Consider the following 20,811-nt stretch of genomic DNA (forward strand, 5'->3'; position numbering starts at 1 on the left):
AAGCCAGACAACCCATAATGAACCAGAACGGGAAAAGAAGTTCTAGACTAACTTGAGCCTGAAGACCAGCTGAAAATCTTCCAGGAGTCTGATGCCCAATCCCCCTTCAAGCTTAGGTCTACACACATCTGCCCAAGCTACTCAAGCCCCTGACGCCGAGCCAGTCTTGTTTTTCCAGAGAAAAGCAGAGCATAAAGAATCCACTTTAACGTAGAAGCGTTTTGGCATCACAAAAACACTGCTCCAGAAGTTCACCATACCATATATAACCGATGATATCAGCCTGATTTTTCCGGCAAAGGATAGAAATTTGGCGGTCCAAGAGTGAAGCTTACTCGTGATTCGCTCCAGAAAGGGTTGTAGCATGGCAAAGGTGATCCTTGTTGTACTGAGAGGCAAGCCGAGGTACCGAGTGGGAAAAGAACTTCGCCGGATACCAGAGAGCACAGCCAAGGATTGAGCATCATCCTCCAAATAACCACCAAAAAAGATTTCCGACTTGGACAGATTCATATCAAGACCGGACATCTCCTTGAACCTGCTCATAACCTCCGCAATTCCAGTAAGGGATCGTCTTGAGCCATTAGAGAATACCAAGAGATCGTCCGCAAACAATAAGTGGGTAATTCTAGGTGTAGAGCACCTTGGATGCAACTCAATTTGGCCATTATCCACAGCTTTTTCCAGAAGTTTAGAAAGAGCCTCCATCACCATAATGAAGAGGTAAGGAGACAAAGGGTCTCCCTGCCTTAGACCTTTCTTTCCTTTGAAAAAACCCGCAAGTTCACCATTTATAGCGATCGAGAATCTTGGAGAAGATATACACTCCCTAATCCAACAGGAGAATAGAGGCGGGAAACCATGTGCATCTAGTAACTTGAGAACAAAGTCCCAGCAGACGGTATCAAACGATTTTCTAATATCCACCTTAAGCATACAACTATGGGGAGAGGAAGGTCAGTTGTAGTGCCTTATGAATTCAGATGCAAGAAGAACATTCTCCCCAAGTAGCCTACCCTTCAGGAAAGCTGCTTGATTAGGAGAAACACAGACCTGCAGAATGGGCTTGAGCCGGTTAGCAATTATCTTAGAAATGATCTTGTAAACCAAATTGCAGCAACTGATGGGTCTGTAGTCTCCTAGCTTGCAAGCTTCAGGGAATTTGGGAATCAGAGCAATCTTTGTAGTGTTGAAATCTTTAAGGAGCCTCCCATTTCGAAAAAATTCCTGCACCGCCCCAACAATGTCACTGCCTACTGTACTCCAAGAGGCTCTGAGGAACTCCACGGAATAACCATCCGGACCAGGATATTTGTCCAAAGGCAGAGCAAATACTGTGCGAATTATCTCCTCCTCAGAAACCGCAGCCTCCAAGGAAGATTTGTGGGCTTCGGAGCATCTGAAGGGGAGCAGCTCAGCAAGGGAGGATGAAGAGCATGGGGATTGAGCCAAAGTGGTGGTCCCTAAGATCTCCTCAAAATAAGCAGAAGCGTGAGACTTAATCTCAGATATGTCAGATAATCTCCTTCCACTTTGATCCTGAAGAAAATGAATATGGTTTTTATTTAACCTTGCTGAGAGCGTTTTATGGAAGAACTTAGTATTCCGGTCACCAAGGTGCATCCATTTAGCGCGAGATCTCTGGCGATAAAAATTTTCCTCAGCCTAGCTTAACATTTTCCAACGAGTGCGAACAAGATGTTCCTCCCTTGCTAGCTCTGGGGTGGAGGCTGTGAGGATAGCTCTGTGTAACTCATCCAATCTGGATTCTTCAACTTTCACTCTTTCAGAAATACCACTAAAATGCCGCTTGTTCAGTCTGCGGAGAGCCGGCTTTAGTGCTTTCAAGGTCTTGTAAACCTTGAATTGATTGGAACCACTCACAGCATTACAGTTCCAAGATTGACTTACCACTTCTGTATACTCCGGGTGGTCGATGACATGGTGGAAGAATTGAAAAGGCTTCAGAATAAAGCGTCTTGATTGTGGAACACTGAACCAAATAGGAGTGTGGTCAGATTGTTTTGGGTCTAGCCACTCTGCAAACGCCTCCAGAAAGGTAGAGGCCCATTCTTGGTTAATCAAGGCGTGATCAATCTTCTTAGAAATCTTATGCCCGTCACTACAGTTCCACCAAGAGAAAAGAAGCCCCTTGGCCTGAGCTTCAAATAAGTGCATCCTGGAGAGCCAAATTCATGTCCTCCATTCCTGACAAATCAACCTCCGAGTTAAGATGATCTGAATGCTGCGAAACACGCAGAATTTGGTTAAAGTCACCAAGAACTGCCCACGGTGAATGAGAGACAGGTGTGGTGGCACTAATGCTGACCAAATCCTCCCAGAGAGACGTTCTTTGCTCAACCAGATTGAAGCCGTAGACAAATGAGACAGTGAGACTTAGGTTATCCGTAGGCAGAAAGACACCGCATGTTACCATTTGGGCCGAGGCATGGTAAACCACCAGAGAGATATGCGGATCCCAAACAACCACAATTCTAGCAGAGTTGTGATGATCAAAGTTACCAAAAAATTTCTAACCAATCGGAATAACACTCTCAATTCTCCTTAAGTTTACTTCTCTAATATGAGTCTCCAAAAAAGCGCCAAAAAGAGGCTTACGGATATTAATCCAATCCTTCGTCATAGTCTGACGCGAACCGCTGTTCAATCCTCTTACGTTCCACACAAAAAAACATAGTGGTAATGGGTTATTAATGAATCGAGGCAGCTTTGCGGCTGGACCTACGACGAGACACCAAAATGAAGGGGATGTCAAACTCCCCCGTAACTGATTGAATATGACTGCAACTGACCAAGCCTTGGGTAGGGATCTCAGCAGCAGTCTTCTCCTGATCTGATCCCAAATTTGAGGTGGTGTTGGAGTTGGCGGCTTCTCGTTCTGGTGCAACAGGGGTGAGAAACCGCGAGCCTAAGACTGTTTTCGAACGCACCCTACTAGGAAGAGAGCCCTGACGAGACAGCCTCTCCCTTTGTGATGGTCTTCCCCTACTGCTAGGAGATCTCCTAGGCACTCTTCGCACTGAGACCGTAGGAGCATTCTGTGGGCACAGAGTCGTAGTGTGTCCAAATTGGTCGCAAGAGACACATTTCGGGGGAAGCCAGGGATAGGAGACATCAATGTCGATCTCACGACCATCACTAAATCCAGAGACGACACGGGTAGGGAGCTCTCTAAGCAGATTCACCCTAACCAAAATCTTTGCAACCTCAAAACTTTCCTTTCTGGTTGTTTCAGGTGCAAGGGCTATTGGCTTTCCTACTGCAGTTGCGATGCGACCAAGGCTCTCTCTGTTAAACAACAGGTATGGAACTCCCCTAAATTCCACTGTCACAACAGCGGAGGAGATTGGAGGTGTATCGGGGTTGAAGTCAGGTGACCAAGGGAAACAAACATTGGATGACCCGCAATACTCCACATATTACGGCTGAGAATCATTTCTCTGACCCGTGGATTCGTCACCTTTAGCAAGAAGATTCCATCCCCAATGCGATGAACAAAGATTCTCGGACCAGCACGGGTCCATATAGCATTGACTACCCCAATTATCCTACCCATTGGCGGAGGGGGGCCGTGGATTTGTGCAAAGACAAAGTCCTGAAACTCAATCTTTGCGGCTTGGATATTCTCATCCGGGATGAATACGAAAGGGACTCCAGAAATGTGCTGAGAAGGAGTACCAATCTCTTCCAAACAGGAAGGATCTCGAGCCACTGTCGAGTATGAACGGGGGCCAGGGGAAGAGCCATTACCGGAGGCTGGACCTGTAGCACCGGAGGGTGAACCTTCGACGGTGAGGACTGAGGGGCTCGTCAAGGAAGATCTCAGATCTACTTCGGGAACAGAAACCAAGGCATCTGCCAAAGAAAGATTTAGAGTGGGAGCAGCTGGTGTTGCCGGAGCGGGTGGGAAATCAGACGCAACTGCGGTAGGAGGCATAAGAGGCTCAGAACCAGCGGTCACAACAGGCAACGACGACGGTTTTTGAGAGCCGGAAGCAACAAGGGCAGAGATCCGGGCATACTTTGATGATCCTGGAACAACCCCACGCAAGGCTTTTTTCTTCTTTTTGGGAATCATGGAGAAATTTCCGACCGTCGGCGTGAGGCCGATGTCGGGGAAAGGAGGGGAGATAGTTTTAACGAAACACCTTTTTGCTTCAACTTATTTACTCCCTTAGCTGTCACCACCAATATCATCTAAATATCTGATGCTTTGGAAATTCTTATTTGAAATTCGATGAACTTGAGATCATCTTCAAAACCCTTTTGGCATATTTGTAGATCTGTCGATTCCCAGAACAAAGAGCCTTTCCAAATTCAACTTCATGTTTAAGGAAAAATCATCGACATCGCTTTGGACACTCTCGACCGACGTCTTGGAGCCATAGCTGGACTTCTTCATACGGCTGATGACCTTTCATTTCCTCCTCTGTTTTGACCCTTCGCTGCACATCATTTCGCTTGGCCTTGAGCTCTCCCATGGTTTTCTCCAGTTCCAGTATCATATTGGGTATGTCGAGCATTAACCTACATTTCTTGTATAAACATTTAACGAGATGGAGAGCCAAAGAAACACCTAGAGAACTGACAAAGGGAGGGACTGTCATAGCTAGAGAGAGGAAGAGAGAGAATGTGAGAGAGTGGCGACAGTATCAGAATTTTAAATAGGAAAAGAGATAGTGAGCTACATCAAGGAGCCCACAGCTTCAGTTTATTGAATTTATGAGTCACAGGGGTGTCACTGGATGTGCACATAATGACAATCCACGGCATGCATGTAAATTGTTACAATGCCGTGTCTAAATTGGAGAGCTGTTCTTCCACGGTATGCATGAAAGTAACACATATTGACTACTAATCTGTACTATTATGCAGAACTAGGGCTGTCCGCGTCCATTAACGACCACTAATGACCATATTTTTATGGTTGACGTATGTGATGTGTATAAACTGAGTTGAATTCAACTAATTAACTAGGAAAGAGAGATAAATTGCCGAGGAAAGAGCGGTTCTTCGACAGCGTGCTCCAACATAGTACTGTATGGTGAAAAAAATTCCCTACGCGCATAATTTTGATTAATCAGTGATCTGATCACTATAAAGGCTGACAGTTTCTCTGTTCTTTTGAAAACATAAATTAGGCTTCAAACTGATGAAGAATCTTCCAGACACTTGGAGCACTTGCAGCTGAAACCATAGTCTGCAAGTAATGCTTGTCTCTCTTTGTACGGAAGCTCCTGGTCTATATATGAAATCGTCACCTGTTGTTTTTACATGTGGAATATAAATGTCAAAAACAAGTTCTCTTTTCCAAAATAATCAATTTCTACGATTGGAGAGAAGATGCATACCTCTTCGTTCTTGCTGATGCGTCTTAAAGCGAATATAACTGCTTGTCCGTCTCTATCCTGCAAACCACACAAGACAAAATTAGTTCCACATGCATGGATGAATCAAGTTCTGTCCCAAAGTGTTGATGAAAACAAAGTCCTCAACCTTTAGATGTATTATAGATTCATAAAGAGGAAGACGATTTAAGAAAGATACCTCTTCTCGTTTGAAGGCTTTTGCATTAGGGCAACAAGAATGGTTTATACAGCTCTGCAGAGGGAAGAAGGCCGTTCCTAAACACAATTACGGATGATGCAATAATGTCAAATCTTGGCTACAAGTTACATAACTCTTCTGTTTTATGACCACAGTGGTCCCTGCATTTCTAACCTTGGCAACAGTCCGAATAGCCATCACCAATAGCATATAGAAACGGTTTTGTGATTTCCTCGGCTTCTTCCTACGATAATGAGAATAAGAAACTGGTAAGAGTCAATATAGATTTTGGTCAAAGAACAACAACAATGGGTGGAATATTCTATCCAGACCTTTTCTGCATCAGGAAGATCATCAAAATACAAGAAATAGTCCTCTACTGGTGATGCTACCACCAAGTCTCTGCCAAAGATCAAACATATTGTGGGTAAATTCATTGTAAATGTAAGGATATAAACAGGAACTGACGATTCTTACAGGTTATTCAGCTCAAACATGCCGATGATGTTCCCATAGATTTCAAGGGAGAAAACTTTCCAGCGTTAAGGGATGACCCTCTGTGAGTAAAATATATAAACAAGGACACAACGGTACAGATAATATATCAAACTGACGAGGGGGGGATACGGGCTTCACATTCTTTATCAAATATGGCTGTCTTCAGGAGCTCCAAAGACTGCAGATAAAAAAATGTAATTGGGTTGGCAAAACAGTGGAGGCGCAGTTGATGCAAGTTTGATCTCTACACAAAATAAGGCAAGTAAACTCAACCTTCAAGCGATATATACAACCAAAATACCTACCGTACATGCAAGATTCTTTATTTGCATCCTGAAGGCTCCTTCATCAGAAGGATCAACATCATCTGGCAATGCGATGCAGTCCCACCACCTACCAATCATAAGAATAGAGTTTTAGATTATTCATATGTGGCATACATCCATCACACGAGGAACCTGTTATGTATAATAATCATGAGTTACAGTACGTAATTTGGATCAATTCCATCACATTTATTTAGAAACATAGAGAAATAAAAAAACAAAGTGATTAAAGTTCTTATTCAAGAGTCAAGACTATCTAATGGGACATCATTATATACCTTATTTTGTATCCAAGAGATACTGGTTTCCATGCCTCCAAGAGTAGCGACCGATTTGGCTCACTCAGTTTTGCTTTTTTGTTCACGTGTTCTCCTTTCAATCTCCTGTACCTTAGAATGGTAAAGGAAATCGCCTAGCCATAACACATATCCAGAACTGTTTAGTTTCTTTTCTTTATATAGTAAGGAAAGGGTATATACTAGAGATATAAAAGGTCGAAACTTGCATAAGCTCCACAGATCTCACTGTAAACTAATATCATTTGTCATTTTATCAAAGATATTCAAAAGGTAGGGTAGAGATAACAACTGATACAGGATATACCTTGGCAGCCAGAAGAAAAATATCATTTGTCTCTGCAAATTAAGAAATGATAAGTTATAAACAAAGTTACCGTAAGACTGAAAAGTCAATTTCAAAGAGACTAAGAATTACTTTACCATTAGCATGTTTTATAAACTCTCCAAGCGCCTCTCTAGATACTGACTCAGACCTCTCACCAGTGCAAAGTAAAGAGTGAGAACTTTCCCAATCTGCCTCTGCGCATGATTCACTGTATCATAATGAAACATCACATTAGTATTAGAACGCATAATGTTACACATGTAGAAACTAAAGTTGAAGACATCAAAAATCTCAATTACCTACAGTAGAAAGCCTCCTGACATCCTCCAGGACACGAAAGAGGAGAAGGCAAAGGGCATGAGTAAGAACAACTTCTTCAGGAAGTTTATGAGGGCATGAGCTGCTTCCACCACATTGTTCCTCATTTTCATTGTACTCAATGTATTCATTTTGATAATCTTCGCTTCAAGATGAATCACCGTCGCAACAATAAGAAAGACCAAGGTTCTTAAAATAGAGTTTCCGGCCAATTTGTTCCTCGATCGTTCCGACGAACCGGAAACAAAAACTGCAAACCAAACAGTCCATCTTGTTGGATGAGTGCTGGATGCCAACAAGAATCTCATCTTTCATAATGAGTTCATCTTCTTGAAACTCTGAATTCGCATAAACACCTAACCGATTCCAAGATCAGAGATTCAATATACACCAACATTGAGATTCTTAAAAATCTATACAAAAATCAAAACCAAGAAATCAACCTTTCCCAGTGGTTCCATTGTGTTTCACTTCAATTCCATTGCATCCTCTACTAGTTATAAGCTTCTTGAAGTACTCCTGAACAACAAAATTGAGAAACCAGAATCGAGCTCAGTCACTATACGTTTCCATGGATGCTTTTATATATAGAGAGAGAGGGAGAGAGGGAATTTGCCTGCAGTTGGGGAGTTGGAAGCGGAGAAAGAAGAGCGGCGGCATCAGCGGTGCTATTCTCGTCGGTTTTGTAAACGGAATCCATTCAAGTGGCCGGAGATTTTCTCGCACGGCGGCGCGTCTGTATTTTAATTTTTGGTGCTATTTTGAACTGTTTGGGTTTTCAAAGACTATAGAGACTCTTTGGAGTGGAGATGGATTACCCGACCCGAACCGGACCCATACCCGTCCTCCAGTTTTCGTATTTACCAAATTATTTATTTGGAACTTTTAGTTTAGCTTCTTTTTTTAAAGTAGTAAATTATATTGTTATCTAATAATATTTTTGTAACAAGAAAAAAAAAATCAAAATTATTTGGGTTTTCATGGTAGTTAATTACTCAAATGTCATCGTTAGTTGACTATTGATGAATTTATGTGTTTTAAGTAAAATGCAAATCAATCGTATCAAGATATTAAACAATACAAACCCTTACTTTACTACGGTTATATATATATATATATATATATACTACATTTTTATATATTATTCTCATATTTTTTATTTTTTGCGCGTCATCAGATCTGATGGAGTTAGGGTTTGGAGAGAAACGATTTCCTGTTTTAGGAGAGAATCTAGAGCGGTTTGAAAAGGTAACCCGTAATACTTTGATTATCTTGGATTACAGCTTTTGAAATTGAAATTAATTACGTAGAGAGAGCGGCGGCGGAGAAATGAGAGAAATCTTTTCTTGTTTTAAGAGAACTCCTCCTCCTCCTCTTCTTCCTACCCTGGCTGCAACCGCAGAAAATCTTCAATTGGTACGTTTCTACTTTGAATATTTGATTTCCCATTGACCCTTGTTAACACAGATTTTAACTATGTGTGCAGAGTGTTCAAGCGTTGAAGAGGCTAGTACAACTTCATACCGAGATATTGGCAGAAGGTGGAGTTGATGTTGAGAGGCAATTTCAACTCCGAAATGAGATTGAAGTAGCACATGCAAATATAGCAATCTACGATCACGAGGTAAGAATTTGTCTTTTTTTTTTCCTCTCTCAAATTTGTTTTAACAAATAACTTTTCATTGCAGATGAACCTCTTGGACGAATGACAGACATCTACGAATTCCGTGCAGTCTTTGGAGATGGCTAGGGATGCAAATAACTAGTTTATGTTGTAAATGATTAAAGAATACTCTGTATTGATTTCAAGAACGCTAGTCTTTTAAAGTTTCTTTGTCTTATTGTGCTGTTGGATGATAATTGGAACAAGATTTCCTGCCTAAGCTTAGTAATCAAAGTCATAAACTAGAAATATTCTATATACAAAAGCTTTCCAATTTTTTTACCATACAAATAGAATATGACTTTTCTTTTTTGGTGAGCCTCCGTCGATTTGGCAAAAGAGGATATATTATCATCAAACAAAGTCTATCTTGGATGAAGATTTTGAGTTTGGAAAGAAAGATAACAATTTAATTGTAACAAAAACAAAAAAAATGAATTTCTAACTCTGCAACCCACTAACAAGATTATTCAAATCTCAAAACTAGAGACTAATTATTATTATAGACATAATTTACAAAATCAACAATTGTAGATTGACCATAATTATTAGTAGTTGTTGGTTGTTTGCAATAAATACAAAAATACATTTTTTTTGGTTGAAAAAATACAACAATACATAATATTTAGATAAATATAAACTAATTAATATTGTTTTGAACGTTTATCAAAACAAATCAAACTTATATTGTAAAAGGAAAAAGTAAGTATCATTTTTAAATACGTTTTATAGGGTTCAACAAGCCATTTATCTAATTTAATCGTAATACAAAAAAAAATTTGTGAACACAAATTGTCTAATCTATCTATATCTTTAAAGTTATTTAGTTTTTCTTTTCTCTCATTGATATATATATACAAGCTGTTAAATAATACATATATATCGACGTAGTCTAGGGGTAATTAGTTTTGTTTTGAAACCCAACAGTTCCGAGTTCGAATCCATTAGCTAGCGTCGTTTCGATTTTATTTTTTATTTTTTTTCCAAAAACCAAAATCTACGATGAAGATGCTCGGAGTAAACTCGGGTCCTCGGCGGCGATAAGAATGAAGCGACTTAGAGGCTGTTTGTGATTTGAGAGTAAAAAAATCCTTTGCTTTGTTTTTGGCCAGTGAAGAATAGTCCGGTGGCATTGTCCATGTGATAACTTTGGTGAAGAATCCGAAAATGTTTTGTGTTCCACAAGTTTGAACTACCATAAACATCAAACAGTTAGAGGACACGGTTTCAGGTCTCATCGCGTAGCAGCATAATCTGTCGTCTTTACCAACTGGAAACAAAGCGATGGTATCCCCTGAATAGGGAGTTTGTATACATACTTTCAAAAGCATCGAGAAGAATGACCAAATCTAATTTTTTTTTTTTTTTTTTTTGCTTAACTGTAAATATCATTATAAATTTAATGAAAAGTTTGGCTATTACAAAATAGCCTGTGGCTTTTGACTCCTTGGCAAAAAGAATAAAACAAGGAGAGCAAAATTGGGAAAAATCTCAGACTGCGAGATTTACACTAACCAGAACTCCATCAAATGAGAGAACCGTTTACGATGACTCCTACAATGGGAAAAATCTAATTCCTGTCTAGGATTAATCTGAATCAACCTAGAAACCCCTATTCATAATTTATTCATTGTTTGGGCGAGAAAATAGAAACAGAACATGAAACTAAAAGAAGAGACAAAAATGCAGCCACGTCTTTTGTTTGGTGGAAGCTCCATGCTGCAGTGCTTCAATCTCTCTATCTTGGAGACTTTGGAGGCTCGCAATCTGTTTGACAAAAATGGGTGAGAGCACAAAACCAAGTTCAGTTCAATGTAAGCAAACTTATTACAAAAAAAAAAAAAATGCTTTAGAAAAGTTCTCACTTCTTCTAGATAACGCAGCCCAAAGTCGGTATAGTACTTAGCATCTTGTAGGTGAAACTCCCTACTTTGCAGATAATCTGATTCAGTTACAAGATAATTTAAGAGAGAGTTAAAATCAAAACATAACACATGAGCCCTGTTCGTTTGATAAAGGAACCTGCGACTGCCAAATGGTCATAACTGTTATTAGAGCAAGTAAAAAAGATTTGGTCATACATGATTTGTCTTTTTCCCCGTATAAGCTTGCATCCTAAAGGTCTTCGGCAGCCCGATCCAGGTGATAAGTCTCAATTTGTCGTACTCGCTCAAGCCCCTGAGAATGGAAATATACTAACAATGAGAAAGAAAATAAATCATTCAAAATAAAGCAGACAAATTCTCAAATGAGACAGAGACTCATACTTTGTTAAAGTGGTCTATTGCTTTTTGAAGAGCTTTGATCTTCTTCTTCGGGTTCCGCCTATTCACGAACATAGCAAGTATCTTCTCTGCCCAAAATTCAAAAAAAAAAAAAAAATCAAATTTCGCATAAAAAAGTTCAAAACTTTAACCCAATTAATTAGGTGGTCTCGACGCCAAAACAGAGTAGGGTAACCATTCAGTTTAAGGATCCTAAGACGAAGTAATTCAAGATGGAGACAAACCTGACGGATGCGAAAGCGATATCCAAAGACGAAAAAGACTAATCGAGCGCAGAAGAAGGACGAAGAACAAAGGGTTTCCTAATATATAATTTTAAGACACACATAATCGTTAGATTCTCTCTATTAAAATATTTTTTAAAAATGTTAAAGATACTAATTTTTTTAACCTATATTTTATTTTTAGGGAAATTACCCACAATAACTCATAAATGTTTCATAATAATTATAGCACGTATATTTTAGTATAAATTTACGAATACAACAACCCCTTTTCAACTCTGTAACAACATTATATTAGCTAATGCAGTTCTAGTGTTAAAAAAAAAAATTACGAATACAAAAAAAAAAAAAAAGGAAAAAAAGAGTTTTTTAGTATCACAACAAAACAATAAACGAAAAATTTATATGTTTACGCCTCATTATTGGATTATTGAAATTATGGCTCAAAAATATATATGATTACGTTCTAAGTCATCGAAGTTATCCAAATCGAGAAAAGCTAGAGAATTGGGCTTTGTTAACACAGAGATGAGTCAGCCACGTATATGTACTATAGGTGGAAAATAGAATTGAGCAGAGGAAAAATATTAAATAGTATTAAAAAAGAAAAACTAAATAATTAATTATGAGAATTCATTTACCAAGAGAATTAAGGTAAACTACATTTTGGAGTACAAACAAACTCCAAATTATTCAATAATAGATTTAACGTAAGAGATTAGTAAGTGCATGAATATGATCTGATGATGAATTGATGATCTCATATTCTCATATATCTAATGAGATGAGGAGGAAGAGTTCTTCTTCTTCACAATAGAAGTACTTCCTGTAGTTTTGATCATAGATTTGAGTCGCTTATCCATCTTTAGATACTCAATCGTCTTCGTGTACTTGGGATCTATACCTCCTTTGTTTTTTTCAACCACCTCCATCATTCTCTTCTCCAAATCCTACATTTTAGTTACCAAGAGATATGTTTACAAGCTTACATCATATTAAAAAGTTGCAAAAACATATAAAAAAAGAACATGTTACGTACCTTCACTTTCTCTTCATCTACTTCTGGTGCTTCCATAATACGGTTCAATTCGGCTTCAATCTCAGCCTCTGTCAACACCATTTCTTGATTTATTGTTTTTTTTTTTTGGTAGTATATCTAACAAGAGAAATAGACTTCTGAATAAATATGTTTTGTTCTTGTTAAAGATTTCCTCGATTTATAGATGTATTAGTAAGTCACAAAAAGCATTAAGTTGATGCAAAAGCATAAGGTATTAGTAAGTCTTTGATTTTTTTTTTTTTAACGTTTTCTGTCTTTTTGGTTAGAACTACAACTCTTTTTTCTTTTGGTACTTACCTAGGAAATTCTTCCTTACAGTGTTTCCTTCTGATTTCATGTGTAATTTCTTTTTTTATCCATTGAGTTATAACCACCGATCGACTAAAATAATATTGTTTTCTTCCAAAAAAAGTGCACTATGACGTTAATGTATATACACATGCTCATGCATACTACGCGTCTTCAAAATTTATATCCATTTAGCAGTCTCATAAAAAGTACATCAAAAGTTTTCATTGACTTGAACGAAATCAAACTTATATTTTTTAAAAAAAACAAGTAAGTCTCATTTTAAATACGTTTTATAGGGTTCAACAAGCCATTCACCTAATTTAATCGTAAGAATTAAATGAATACAAAAAATCTTAGTCAACACATATTGTCTACAATCATATTGAATTGAAATTGATAAGCACTTGCCAATGACCGTGTGTATAACTGTGTTACGTTCTAAGTCATCGAATCGGGACCATGAGAAAAAGTCCGAGAACTGGAGTCTGTTAAAGTTAATAAATAAATATGTGAATCCTTTTACGAAAAAAGTAAGATAAATGACCATCATATCTACCGTAAAATACATATTCCACAGGTTTAATTCCAAAAGAGACATTAGAGCATCATTACTAAAGAGAACATGTCATCGTTGCTCAAAGAAAAAAAAAATTAATATTTAATATATAACTAGTAAAAAATTGACATGTGTTGAAAAATACTAAGTAAATTCTTCCCTTAGTAATTTCAGCAACCGTCCTTCTCTCCTGTTTGTATTTTTTTATTAGTTTTTATTAAAAAATTTGGGGAAATAATCACCACTAATGATATGGTTAACAGGTTAAGTAAGCCTCCACAGTCCCACACGTACATTTTTACTTATGCAATTTTTATTTCTTAAGCAATATTGTATGTAATTTTCTTAATTAATCTGCTTAGTTAAAGATATTTTTGACTGAATTAATTATAATGTTAAATACATTTGAGAGGGTTAAACAAGCCATAACATATCAGAATTTTAATCAAAAGAACAACTAGAGGAATACTTTTTATTGATCAAGTAAGAAAGAGTATCTTTTTAGTATCATAATAAACGAAATATATATATATTTTACGTACGATTACTATATAGAACGTAGATGAAGTCATCATCATCTACATTATTTATCAAGAAACTGAAAAAAAAAACACACATTAAAGAAGATAGAAAGCTGCGTATAGTTTTTGGATATCCGCTCAATCAAAAGCCCATTTATTCTTCTCAAGAACATCTTTTTCTTCCTCAGTGTGTAACCAATCTCAATGCCGAAGTCTTTACGAATCTGGACAGGAGTTTTGTCTTTGATCATATCCGCGGCAGCTTGGCTAGTTAGGTCAAGAAGGCTTTTGATGCTTAGGTAATTCGCAGCATGAATGAGATCAAAGAGGGTGGATGGATCAATTTCCAGCAAGAACTGCTCATCCCACTTCTTAAGATCTTCAACGGAGGTAGGATTAGCATCATCAACGGAGGTAGGTTTAGCATCATCGACGGAGGTAGGATTAGCATCATCGACATAGGTAGGTTTAGCATCATCGACAGAGGTAGGTTTAGCATCAACGACGGAGGTAGGATTAGCATCAACGACGGGGTGCTTCTTGCAGTACTCGGTCACCAACGCAAGAATCTTGCCTTTTACGTTTGGAAGTGGGACACCTCCGCCCACGCAATCGTCCTTAATCATGTTAGCTATGACCTGGCTTCGACGTGCGACAGCTTCTTCGATCTCAAACGTGATACCATCGGAGCTCTTCAACAAGATCATCTTCGTCGACATTTTTTTTATCTTTCTCTGGAAGCAATTTGATGAAAAATATTTTAAGAATTGAGAGAACGATAGAATAGAAAGGTGATGATGATTGATGAAGGTTATGAACCTATGCGTCTGTTTATTTATAAGCCAAATTATTTCGTAGATGTGTTGCGTCAAGTAAGTCACAAACAAAAGCATGAAGTTGTATGTCTACTCATATTCATGTTGTTCTTCCACTAAAGTCTTTGATCTAGTTACGTTTTTTATGTTCCTTTTTTATTAAAGCCATAACTTTTTTAAAATTAGGAAATTCGTGTTTTATAAAATTTACTCCTAAGTTTTGTTTGTAATACCAATTCTATCCATTGGACTAGCTAACACACCGACTCAAATTTTTCAAATTTAACTTTTTCATTAGAAATGCACTATGATGTTGTTTACGCGTATGCATACGCACTTGATCGTATAAACTACACGGCAATATATATACAAGTCTTTTGGTTCTACCTTTTCTTAATACCACAAATGTTCCGATTAGGAAAATTTATCCCACAGTTTCGTTTGTACAATGAACCACTCTTTTCACATAATCAATTATATGAAGTTTTACTATATAATAAAAATAAAATCCAAAAAAATTATATGCAAAGAAAATGTCTTATTCTCTCTATAAGCATTTTTGCATGACTAATTATAATAAACACTTGTCAAATAATGAGACTTTTTTTTATCTCCTCAAAGACTTTGTTCAAGTTTCTCATACAAAATTTACAAACTTGGATGGATCTAAACTTTCCCCGAGGCGGTCGCAGTATTATCTAACGTCAAATATCTCAAAGTTTTTAATTTAGACATAATAAAAAAAAAAAAAAACAAGTTCTGGCCTAATATATATCTTTCACCTCTCTTTTTGTTTGACATAAAACACATCCAAAGAACTGTTACTGACTGCCATGTGCACGTTCGATTTACATAAAAAATTAAAGTGGCTTAAGACATATTGTTCAATGTTCACCTTCCGAATTCCAGTAAGAACCTAGACATAAAAATTTCGATTCTATCATCTCAGACACATTTACTTTTCACATATATATACTCATAAAAATCGAGTCTGTCAAATCAGTCTAGTATTTTTTCGAAGACATGCATTGACACCGTGTTTTATAATCTATCACTTTTAGTTGAAATTTTAAATATTTCAAGTTTCAACAATTATTCGTTGTTTTTGTTAAACATGGTAATTTCAATACTTATAAGTATTGTTTTAAATACATTTTATTGGATTAAACAGTATATAATAGGACCTATTAAAATTTTAATCTGAAGAGTTTTAAAAAAAAAGAATCTATCAAAATTTTAATCAAAAAGTTTTTTAGTATATAGAATTAACGAAATATATGTCTAGGTTCTTATTGGAGTATCGAATTAACAAACACTTGCCAATGAGCGTGTATACCTGCATATATGTTCCATAGGTTCTACGTCATTGAATCGATGTCAAGAGAAAAAGCTTGAGAACTCGAGTTTGTTAAACTTAATAATTAATTTAGATTAAAGTAAGATAAACGATATGAGTTCCTTAATTACTGAAACAAACCCCAAATTATCCATACAATAAGATATTATTTCCATGAAGATGATGATCTATCATACTACCAGTTCTTCTTCCTCTGAAATTAACAGGCAGATCTTTTTCCATAAAATAACAAAGTTAATATACATTTCAAGAAATCTATTTGGCAGGTATAATTAGAACAGAGACAGTGTTTGTCTAACTCCACGGTCCTACGCATTTATTTATCCACGATTTTTATTTGTTAAATAATATTATATATATTTTTATATATACATTTTTCGAATAACAAATGTCTATATAGCTTTCTTAATTAAATTAAATGTATATAGTATTAAATATTTTGACTGAATTATGCATACTATCTAATACATTCTACAGGGTGAAACAAGCCATATCAGAATTTCAATTTTTTTTTTTTTAAACAACAAGAGGAATACTTTTTATTTATCGCGTAAATCTTTTTTAGTATCACAACAAACGGAGTATATGTTTACGTACGTTCATTATTGGATCATTATAGAACGTAGATGAAGTCATCATCATCTATATTAATCAAGAAACTGAAAAAAACACACACACACTAAAGAATATAGAACGCTGCTTATAGTTTGTTTTTTGATAATCCGCTTCTCATTGAAAAGCCCATTTATTCTTCTCAATGATATCATTTTCTTCTGCCGATGTGTAATCCCCCTTAATGTTGAAGTCTTTACGAATCTGGTATGGAGTTTTGTCTTTGATCATATCCGCAACAGCTTGGCACGCTAGGTCAATAAGGCTATCGATGCATAGGTGATTCGCAGCAAGAATCTTGCCTTTCACGTTTAGAACCGGGATATTGTTGTTGCAATCGTCTTCAATCATATGAGCTAGGTACTGGCTTCGCTTTGCGGCAGCTTCTTCGATCTCAAACGTGATACCATCGGAGCTCTTCAACATGATCATCTTCGTCGACAATTTTTTATCTTTCTCTGGAAGCAATTTGATGAAAAAGATTTTAAGAATTGAGAGAACGATAGAATAGAAAGGTGATGATGATTGATGTAAGGTTGTGAACCTATGCGTCTGTTTATTTATAAGCCAAAAAATTTCGTAGATGTATTGCGTCAAGTCACAAACAAAAGCATGAAGTTGTATGTCTACTCATGTCTATGTTGCTCTTCCACTAAATTCTTTGATACATTGTATCTTTTTATGTGTATTTTTGATTAGGACCACAACCTTTCAAATTAGAAATTTCGTGTTTTATAAGTTTGTTTGTAATAGCAATTTTGTCAATTGGACTAACCACCGACTCAAATTTCAATAAACTTTTTCATTAGAAATGCACTATGATGTTGTTGTTGTATGCACACACATACGCGTCTTCTAACATAAAGGATCACGTCTTCTTACCCACTTGTTCGTATGACACGGATATATGTAGTCTTTGGTTCTGCCTTTTCTTAATACCCACAAATCCACTTTTTTCACATATCAATTATATGAAGTTTTACTTAATAATAAAAAATTAAAATCCAAAAGAATCAAAGCCAAGAAAATGTGTTACTGTCTTCAAGCAATATTTGTGTAGAAATAATCATAAAACACTTGTCAAATAACGCGACTTTTTGTTTAAGAGACGTGAGCTAAGTTGCTAATACAAAAATTACAAACTTGGATGGATACTTTCACAGAGGCACTCAGTAATATCTAACTCGCAAATATGTCAAATTTTTAATTTAGACACAATAAAAGAAGTAAAAAAAAAAAAAACAAGTTTCAGCCTAAGAGACACAGTCGATCGGTGATGCTGAAGTCAGGACTCAAGACAACGTATATCTTTCACCTCTCTTTTCCTTTGACATCAAACGCATCCAAAGAACTGTTCTATCGACTGCGAGGTGAACACATTCGGAGCTATTCGCTCTGGTTTCAGTGCAGCGACATGAAGCTGATATTTGATGAACCTCTGAAATTAAGAGAGATATATATCAGTCAACTAAAGAAGCAACATGAGAATGTAAAAATGAGTAAACAAGCAAAAGACTTTACAGCTAGTTGTGTGCTGATTTCTGGGTTTGTATCGATATGCCAGTCAGGTTCTAGCTGTCTGACAAATGAAGTTCTTCCGATCTCTGTACTACAAAAGAGGACCTGCAGTTTCATGTTTACAGAATTGTTATTCTTGGCACTTTGTCAAAACCAATTCCACTAGTGTTTGCATGGTTGAGGACAGATAAATTTTGATAAACCATGCTTTGATACAAACAAGACTGTCGAAGAAAGGCTGAATTGAATACCTTTTCTTTGACCAAACCACCAGATGTGAAAACGCCTGCACTTTCTAAAGCCTCTAGAACTTTGGCCTGCATAATAGAGCTCAAAATGTGAGTTTCAGAAAATACTGATGATAAAACCACTTGTTCCAACCGGAAAATATTACTAAAAAGCACAAACGTCTTGAGCATTTAGTTGCACCAGTGAGCTCAGCTCCCTTCCTCTCATAATGTAAAAGACATGTGATTAAGAATCCTTCTAATCAAACAGTATCCATTTCTCAATTCTTATCTACACAAATATCCATGTTATGACCCATTTCCCTAAGTTTAAGCAAACCATGTTTAGTGATAACCACAATCAGTATGCTATGACATGCTACCAACACGAAGACCAACAAAAGAACACGAATAAGAGGGAACATTGACTGAAAAAGAAGTTACTGCTCACTTCGCTTTCATCGTCAAGAACTCTTTCCATGAGATATAAATCACTAAACTTTGTAATCTCTAGGAGAACTTCCAAAACAGATGACCTCACGGTTGCTTGTTTCTGCAAAAAATTGCGTTTGAGTCAGATACAGAACAGACGCATAATGCAATATGAAAACGAATGTCAAAAAAACGGAAACATCATTACTTGGAGTTCTTCTGGACTTGTTTCCTCAAGAATTACTCCAAGAAGACGGCATGTAACCTACAAATACATATTAGAAAAGGGTGAACCTCAACACAATAATGAACCTGACCTAGTGCTTCAATAATACGGTGCTAAAACATCGTCAAAGCCTATCCGCAACTCCGAGAAATTACATCATCAGAAGATAAATTCTATCAATGCTGAAATGCAAATTACCTTCCTTCCTTCACTAAGCTTCTGCCTAACTATTTGCCCCAAAGTAGGCTGCAAAAACAAACCATGAATTCTAAATTAACACAGAACAAAGTAAACAATACTGTAAAAGTGTAAACACAATATTTCCGAACTGTGTAGATAAAAAAAAGAATTGATACTTTAACAGGTTGAAAGAACTGATCAACAACATCTTGCACCGCATTATCATCCTCATGAGGCGAAGTAACTTCAGGAGGTACCGAACCTAGATTCGACTGAGCAGCAGCAGCACTAGACGTTTCCGCAGATTGCATCCTCCGCTTAGGCTGCCTTCTTTGCCGTTGTTCCCCTGGCGTTCTTATCGCCCTCCATGTAAATATCACTGCAATCGCAAGCCCCACAATCGCACCAATCGATCTTGAATCCTAATCACACACAAAAAAAACATCAACAATGATAACATATCAACTTACATAACAAATTCAAAAGTTCGATACTTTTTTCAACTCCAACCATACCCAATTGCCAATTAACTCCAAAGTTGGATACTTTCTTCTACCCAATCAGCTAAATCACTCAGTTTAATCAATTTTGAAGATTCAATTGAACAATCACTTCCCTAATTCAACTAATCAGAGTCGAAATTGGATTCAATTCCCAAACCCAGATCCGATACAGAAACAGAGTAAATGAGAGAGAGAGAGAGAGGGATCGAGAAATTAAAAAACCAGATTTCGAATCGATGTAGTTGAGAAAAGGCTTGACATTTTGAAAGCAACGTAAGCGCTTAAACGCTTAATCAACCGAACGATCTCTTCAGTAGGCGACGGCGACGACGATTCCGCCATTAGTAGTAGTCTCTCACGTTTCCTTCAAAACGCCAGATTAGCAAAAATACGTCGTCGTTTTGAACACGAGAATCCGAAACTATGAGATTTGATTCTTATTAAAGCTTGAAGCTTTTTTAGATATCGCAGAAGAAACGAAAGGAGGCACTGTTCTCGACGAGCATAGGAGAAAGAAGAAGAACACAACACAACTAGGCTAAGTCAAAACTGTAATGACACGTGTATGTGTTTACACGTGGCGGTAGATAGGAATGTGAGACCATGGTTTGTAACGTAGGGTGCGATGGATTTGATCATCTAGCGTTAAAAGGAACGAAACGATGCGTTTTTGTTTTCTTGTGATTTGAATTTTTTGAAGTTTGTTTCACACGATGAACCAAAGAGGCAATCTGAGGAGTAAGGAAATTAGGAAACTAGAATTGGGTTTCGATTTGTTGTTGATTGATACTTAAGCCATCAAGTAGTATAGCTTTATACGTGAATAGAATGTAGCAAAGACATGAATATGTAGAACGAAAACCATATGTGAAAAGTGAAGAAAAAGCTTGTTTCCTTTAGTTGAAATTTTACAAACTATTCAAATTTAAGCGTTTTACATTATGAATCTTAGTCCTGGTGTAGTATACATCAATGTGTTGTACAGATTAGGTTTCGTAGCACGAATT

The 20,811-nt window shown here is 37.0% G+C and overlaps 4 protein-coding genes, 1 long non-coding RNA gene and 2 pseudogenes across 7 annotated transcripts; all 7 read right to left on the reverse strand.

Annotated features, from left to right (window-relative positions):
- Positions 1 to 957: 957 nt before the first annotated feature.
- Positions 958 to 4,099, reverse strand: LOC147949708 (uncharacterized). Its single transcript, XM_087510163.1, has 6 exons — positions 3,414 to 4,099; positions 2,814 to 3,309; positions 2,222 to 2,533; positions 1,912 to 2,157; positions 1,696 to 1,860; positions 958 to 1,539 (listed from the first exon to the last, which is right to left on the reverse strand). The coding sequence occupies exons 1-6, from the start codon at positions 4,097 to 4,099 to the stop codon at positions 958 to 960; spliced, it is 2,487 nt and encodes an 828-aa protein (XP_087366289.1).
- Positions 4,100 to 4,990: 891 nt separating this feature from the next.
- On the reverse strand, positions 4,991 to 8,092 carry LOC104786940 (histone-lysine N-methyltransferase ATXR2-like). 3 transcript variants are annotated; one of them, XM_019227406.2, is made up of 14 exons: positions 7,951 to 8,092; positions 7,778 to 7,853; positions 7,320 to 7,690; positions 7,112 to 7,224; positions 6,996 to 7,027; positions 6,671 to 6,804; positions 6,372 to 6,459; positions 6,196 to 6,244; positions 6,046 to 6,100; positions 5,901 to 5,970; positions 5,743 to 5,812; positions 5,569 to 5,645; positions 5,373 to 5,429; positions 4,991 to 5,282 (listed from the first exon to the last, which is right to left on the reverse strand). In XM_019227406.2, the coding sequence occupies exons 3-14, from the start codon at positions 7,640 to 7,642 to the stop codon at positions 5,166 to 5,168; spliced, it is 1,185 nt and encodes a 394-aa protein (XP_019082951.1). In that variant the 5' UTR covers positions 7,643 to 7,690; positions 7,778 to 7,853; positions 7,951 to 8,092; the 3' UTR covers positions 4,991 to 5,165. The 3 variants fall into 3 exon arrangements, with proteins under 3 accessions (XP_019082951.1, XP_087312313.1, XP_087312310.1); XM_087456187.1 differs by lacking the exons at positions 7,778 to 7,853; positions 7,951 to 8,092 and having other exon boundaries at positions 7,316 to 7,672; XM_087456184.1 differs by lacking the exons at positions 6,996 to 7,027; positions 7,112 to 7,224; positions 7,320 to 7,690; positions 7,778 to 7,853; positions 7,951 to 8,092 and having other exon boundaries at positions 6,372 to 6,524.
- A 2,245-nt stretch (positions 8,093 to 10,337) lies between these two features.
- Positions 10,338 to 11,876, reverse strand: LOC104786948 (uncharacterized). The gene is made up of 5 exons (XR_767688.2): positions 11,507 to 11,876; positions 11,265 to 11,350; positions 11,079 to 11,175; positions 10,863 to 10,939; positions 10,338 to 10,764 (listed from the first exon to the last, which is right to left on the reverse strand). It is a non-coding gene; the product is annotated as an uncharacterized LOC104786948 (long non-coding RNA).
- A 246-nt stretch (positions 11,877 to 12,122) lies between these two features.
- Positions 12,123 to 12,724, reverse strand: LOC109125565 (uncharacterized). The gene is made up of 2 exons (XM_019227423.2): positions 12,546 to 12,724; positions 12,123 to 12,456 (listed from the first exon to the last, which is right to left on the reverse strand). Exons 1-2 carry the CDS (start codon positions 12,624 to 12,626, stop codon positions 12,283 to 12,285), a joined length of 255 nt encoding a protein of 84 aa, XP_019082968.2. The 5' UTR covers positions 12,627 to 12,724; the 3' UTR covers positions 12,123 to 12,282.
- A 1,147-nt stretch (positions 12,725 to 13,871) lies between these two features.
- Positions 13,872 to 14,749, reverse strand: LOC104786961 (SKP1-like protein 11 pseudogene; annotated as a pseudogene).
- Positions 14,750 to 16,515: 1,766 nt separating this feature from the next.
- On the reverse strand, positions 16,516 to 17,260 carry LOC104706297 (SKP1-like protein 11 pseudogene; annotated as a pseudogene).
- A 509-nt stretch (positions 17,261 to 17,769) lies between these two features.
- LOC104786962 (ubiquitin-conjugating enzyme E2 enzyme activator PEX22) lies at positions 17,770 to 20,421 on the reverse strand. The gene is made up of 8 exons (XM_010512446.3): positions 20,027 to 20,421; positions 19,478 to 19,723; positions 19,320 to 19,367; positions 19,104 to 19,160; positions 18,915 to 19,016; positions 18,488 to 18,553; positions 18,240 to 18,341; positions 17,770 to 18,156 (listed from the first exon to the last, which is right to left on the reverse strand). Exons 1-8 carry the CDS (start codon positions 20,144 to 20,146, stop codon positions 18,052 to 18,054), a joined length of 846 nt encoding a protein of 281 aa, XP_010510748.1. The 5' UTR covers positions 20,147 to 20,421; the 3' UTR covers positions 17,770 to 18,051.
- Between the last annotated feature and the right edge of the window lie 390 nt (positions 20,422 to 20,811).

Source organism: Camelina sativa, chromosome 1 (genome assembly GCF_030686135.1).
Source record: "Camelina sativa cultivar CO46 ecotype springtype chromosome 1, ASM3068613v1".
Taxonomy (NCBI): Eukaryota; Viridiplantae; Streptophyta; class Magnoliopsida; order Brassicales; family Brassicaceae; genus Camelina; species Camelina sativa.

Excerpts from the sequence above, each read along its gene's own strand:
- LOC147949708 (XM_087510163.1), bottom strand. The coding sequence starts at position 4,099 with ATGATTCCCAAAAAGAAGAAAAAAGCCTTGCGTGGGGTTGTTCCAGGA. Across the intron at positions 3,310-3,413 it reads AGTATTGCGGGTCATCCAAT|AGAGAGCCTTGGTCGCATCG; the intron begins GTTTGTTTCCCT and ends GTTGTTTAACAG. Across the intron at positions 2,158-2,221 it reads CAGATCATCTTAACTCGGAG|GCCAAGGGGCTTCTTTTCTC; the intron begins GTTGATTTGTCA and ends TTTGAAGCTCAG.
- LOC104786962 (XM_010512446.3), bottom strand. The coding sequence starts at position 20,146 with ATGGCGGAATCGTCGTCGCCGTCGCCTACTGAAGAGATCGTTCGGTTG. Across the intron at positions 19,161-19,319 it reads AGCTTAGTGAAGGAAGGAAG|GTTACATGCCGTCTTCTTGG; the intron begins GTAATTTGCATT and ends ATGTATTTGTAG. Across the intron at positions 18,554-18,914 it reads TTCTTGACGATGAAAGCGAA|GCCAAAGTTCTAGAGGCTTT; the intron begins GTGAGCAGTAAC and ends TCTATTATGCAG.
- LOC109125565 (XM_019227423.2), bottom strand. The coding sequence starts at position 12,626 with ATGGTGTTGACAGAGGCTGAGATTGAAGCCGAATTGAACCGTATTATG. Across the intron at positions 12,457-12,545 it reads TAGATGAAGAGAAAGTGAAG|GATTTGGAGAAGAGAATGAT; the intron begins GTACGTAACATG and ends ACTAAAATGTAG.
- LOC104786940 (XM_019227406.2), bottom strand. The coding sequence starts at position 7,642 with ATGAGATTCTTGTTGGCATCCAGCACTCATCCAACAAGATGGACTGTT. Across the intron at positions 7,225-7,319 it reads ATGTCAGGAGGCTTTCTACT|TGAATCATGCGCAGAGGCAG; the intron begins GTAGGTAATTGA and ends ATTATGATACAG. Across the intron at positions 7,028-7,111 it reads GTTTATAAAACATGCTAATG|AGACAAATGATATTTTTCTT; the intron begins GTAAAGTAATTC and ends CTTAATTTGCAG.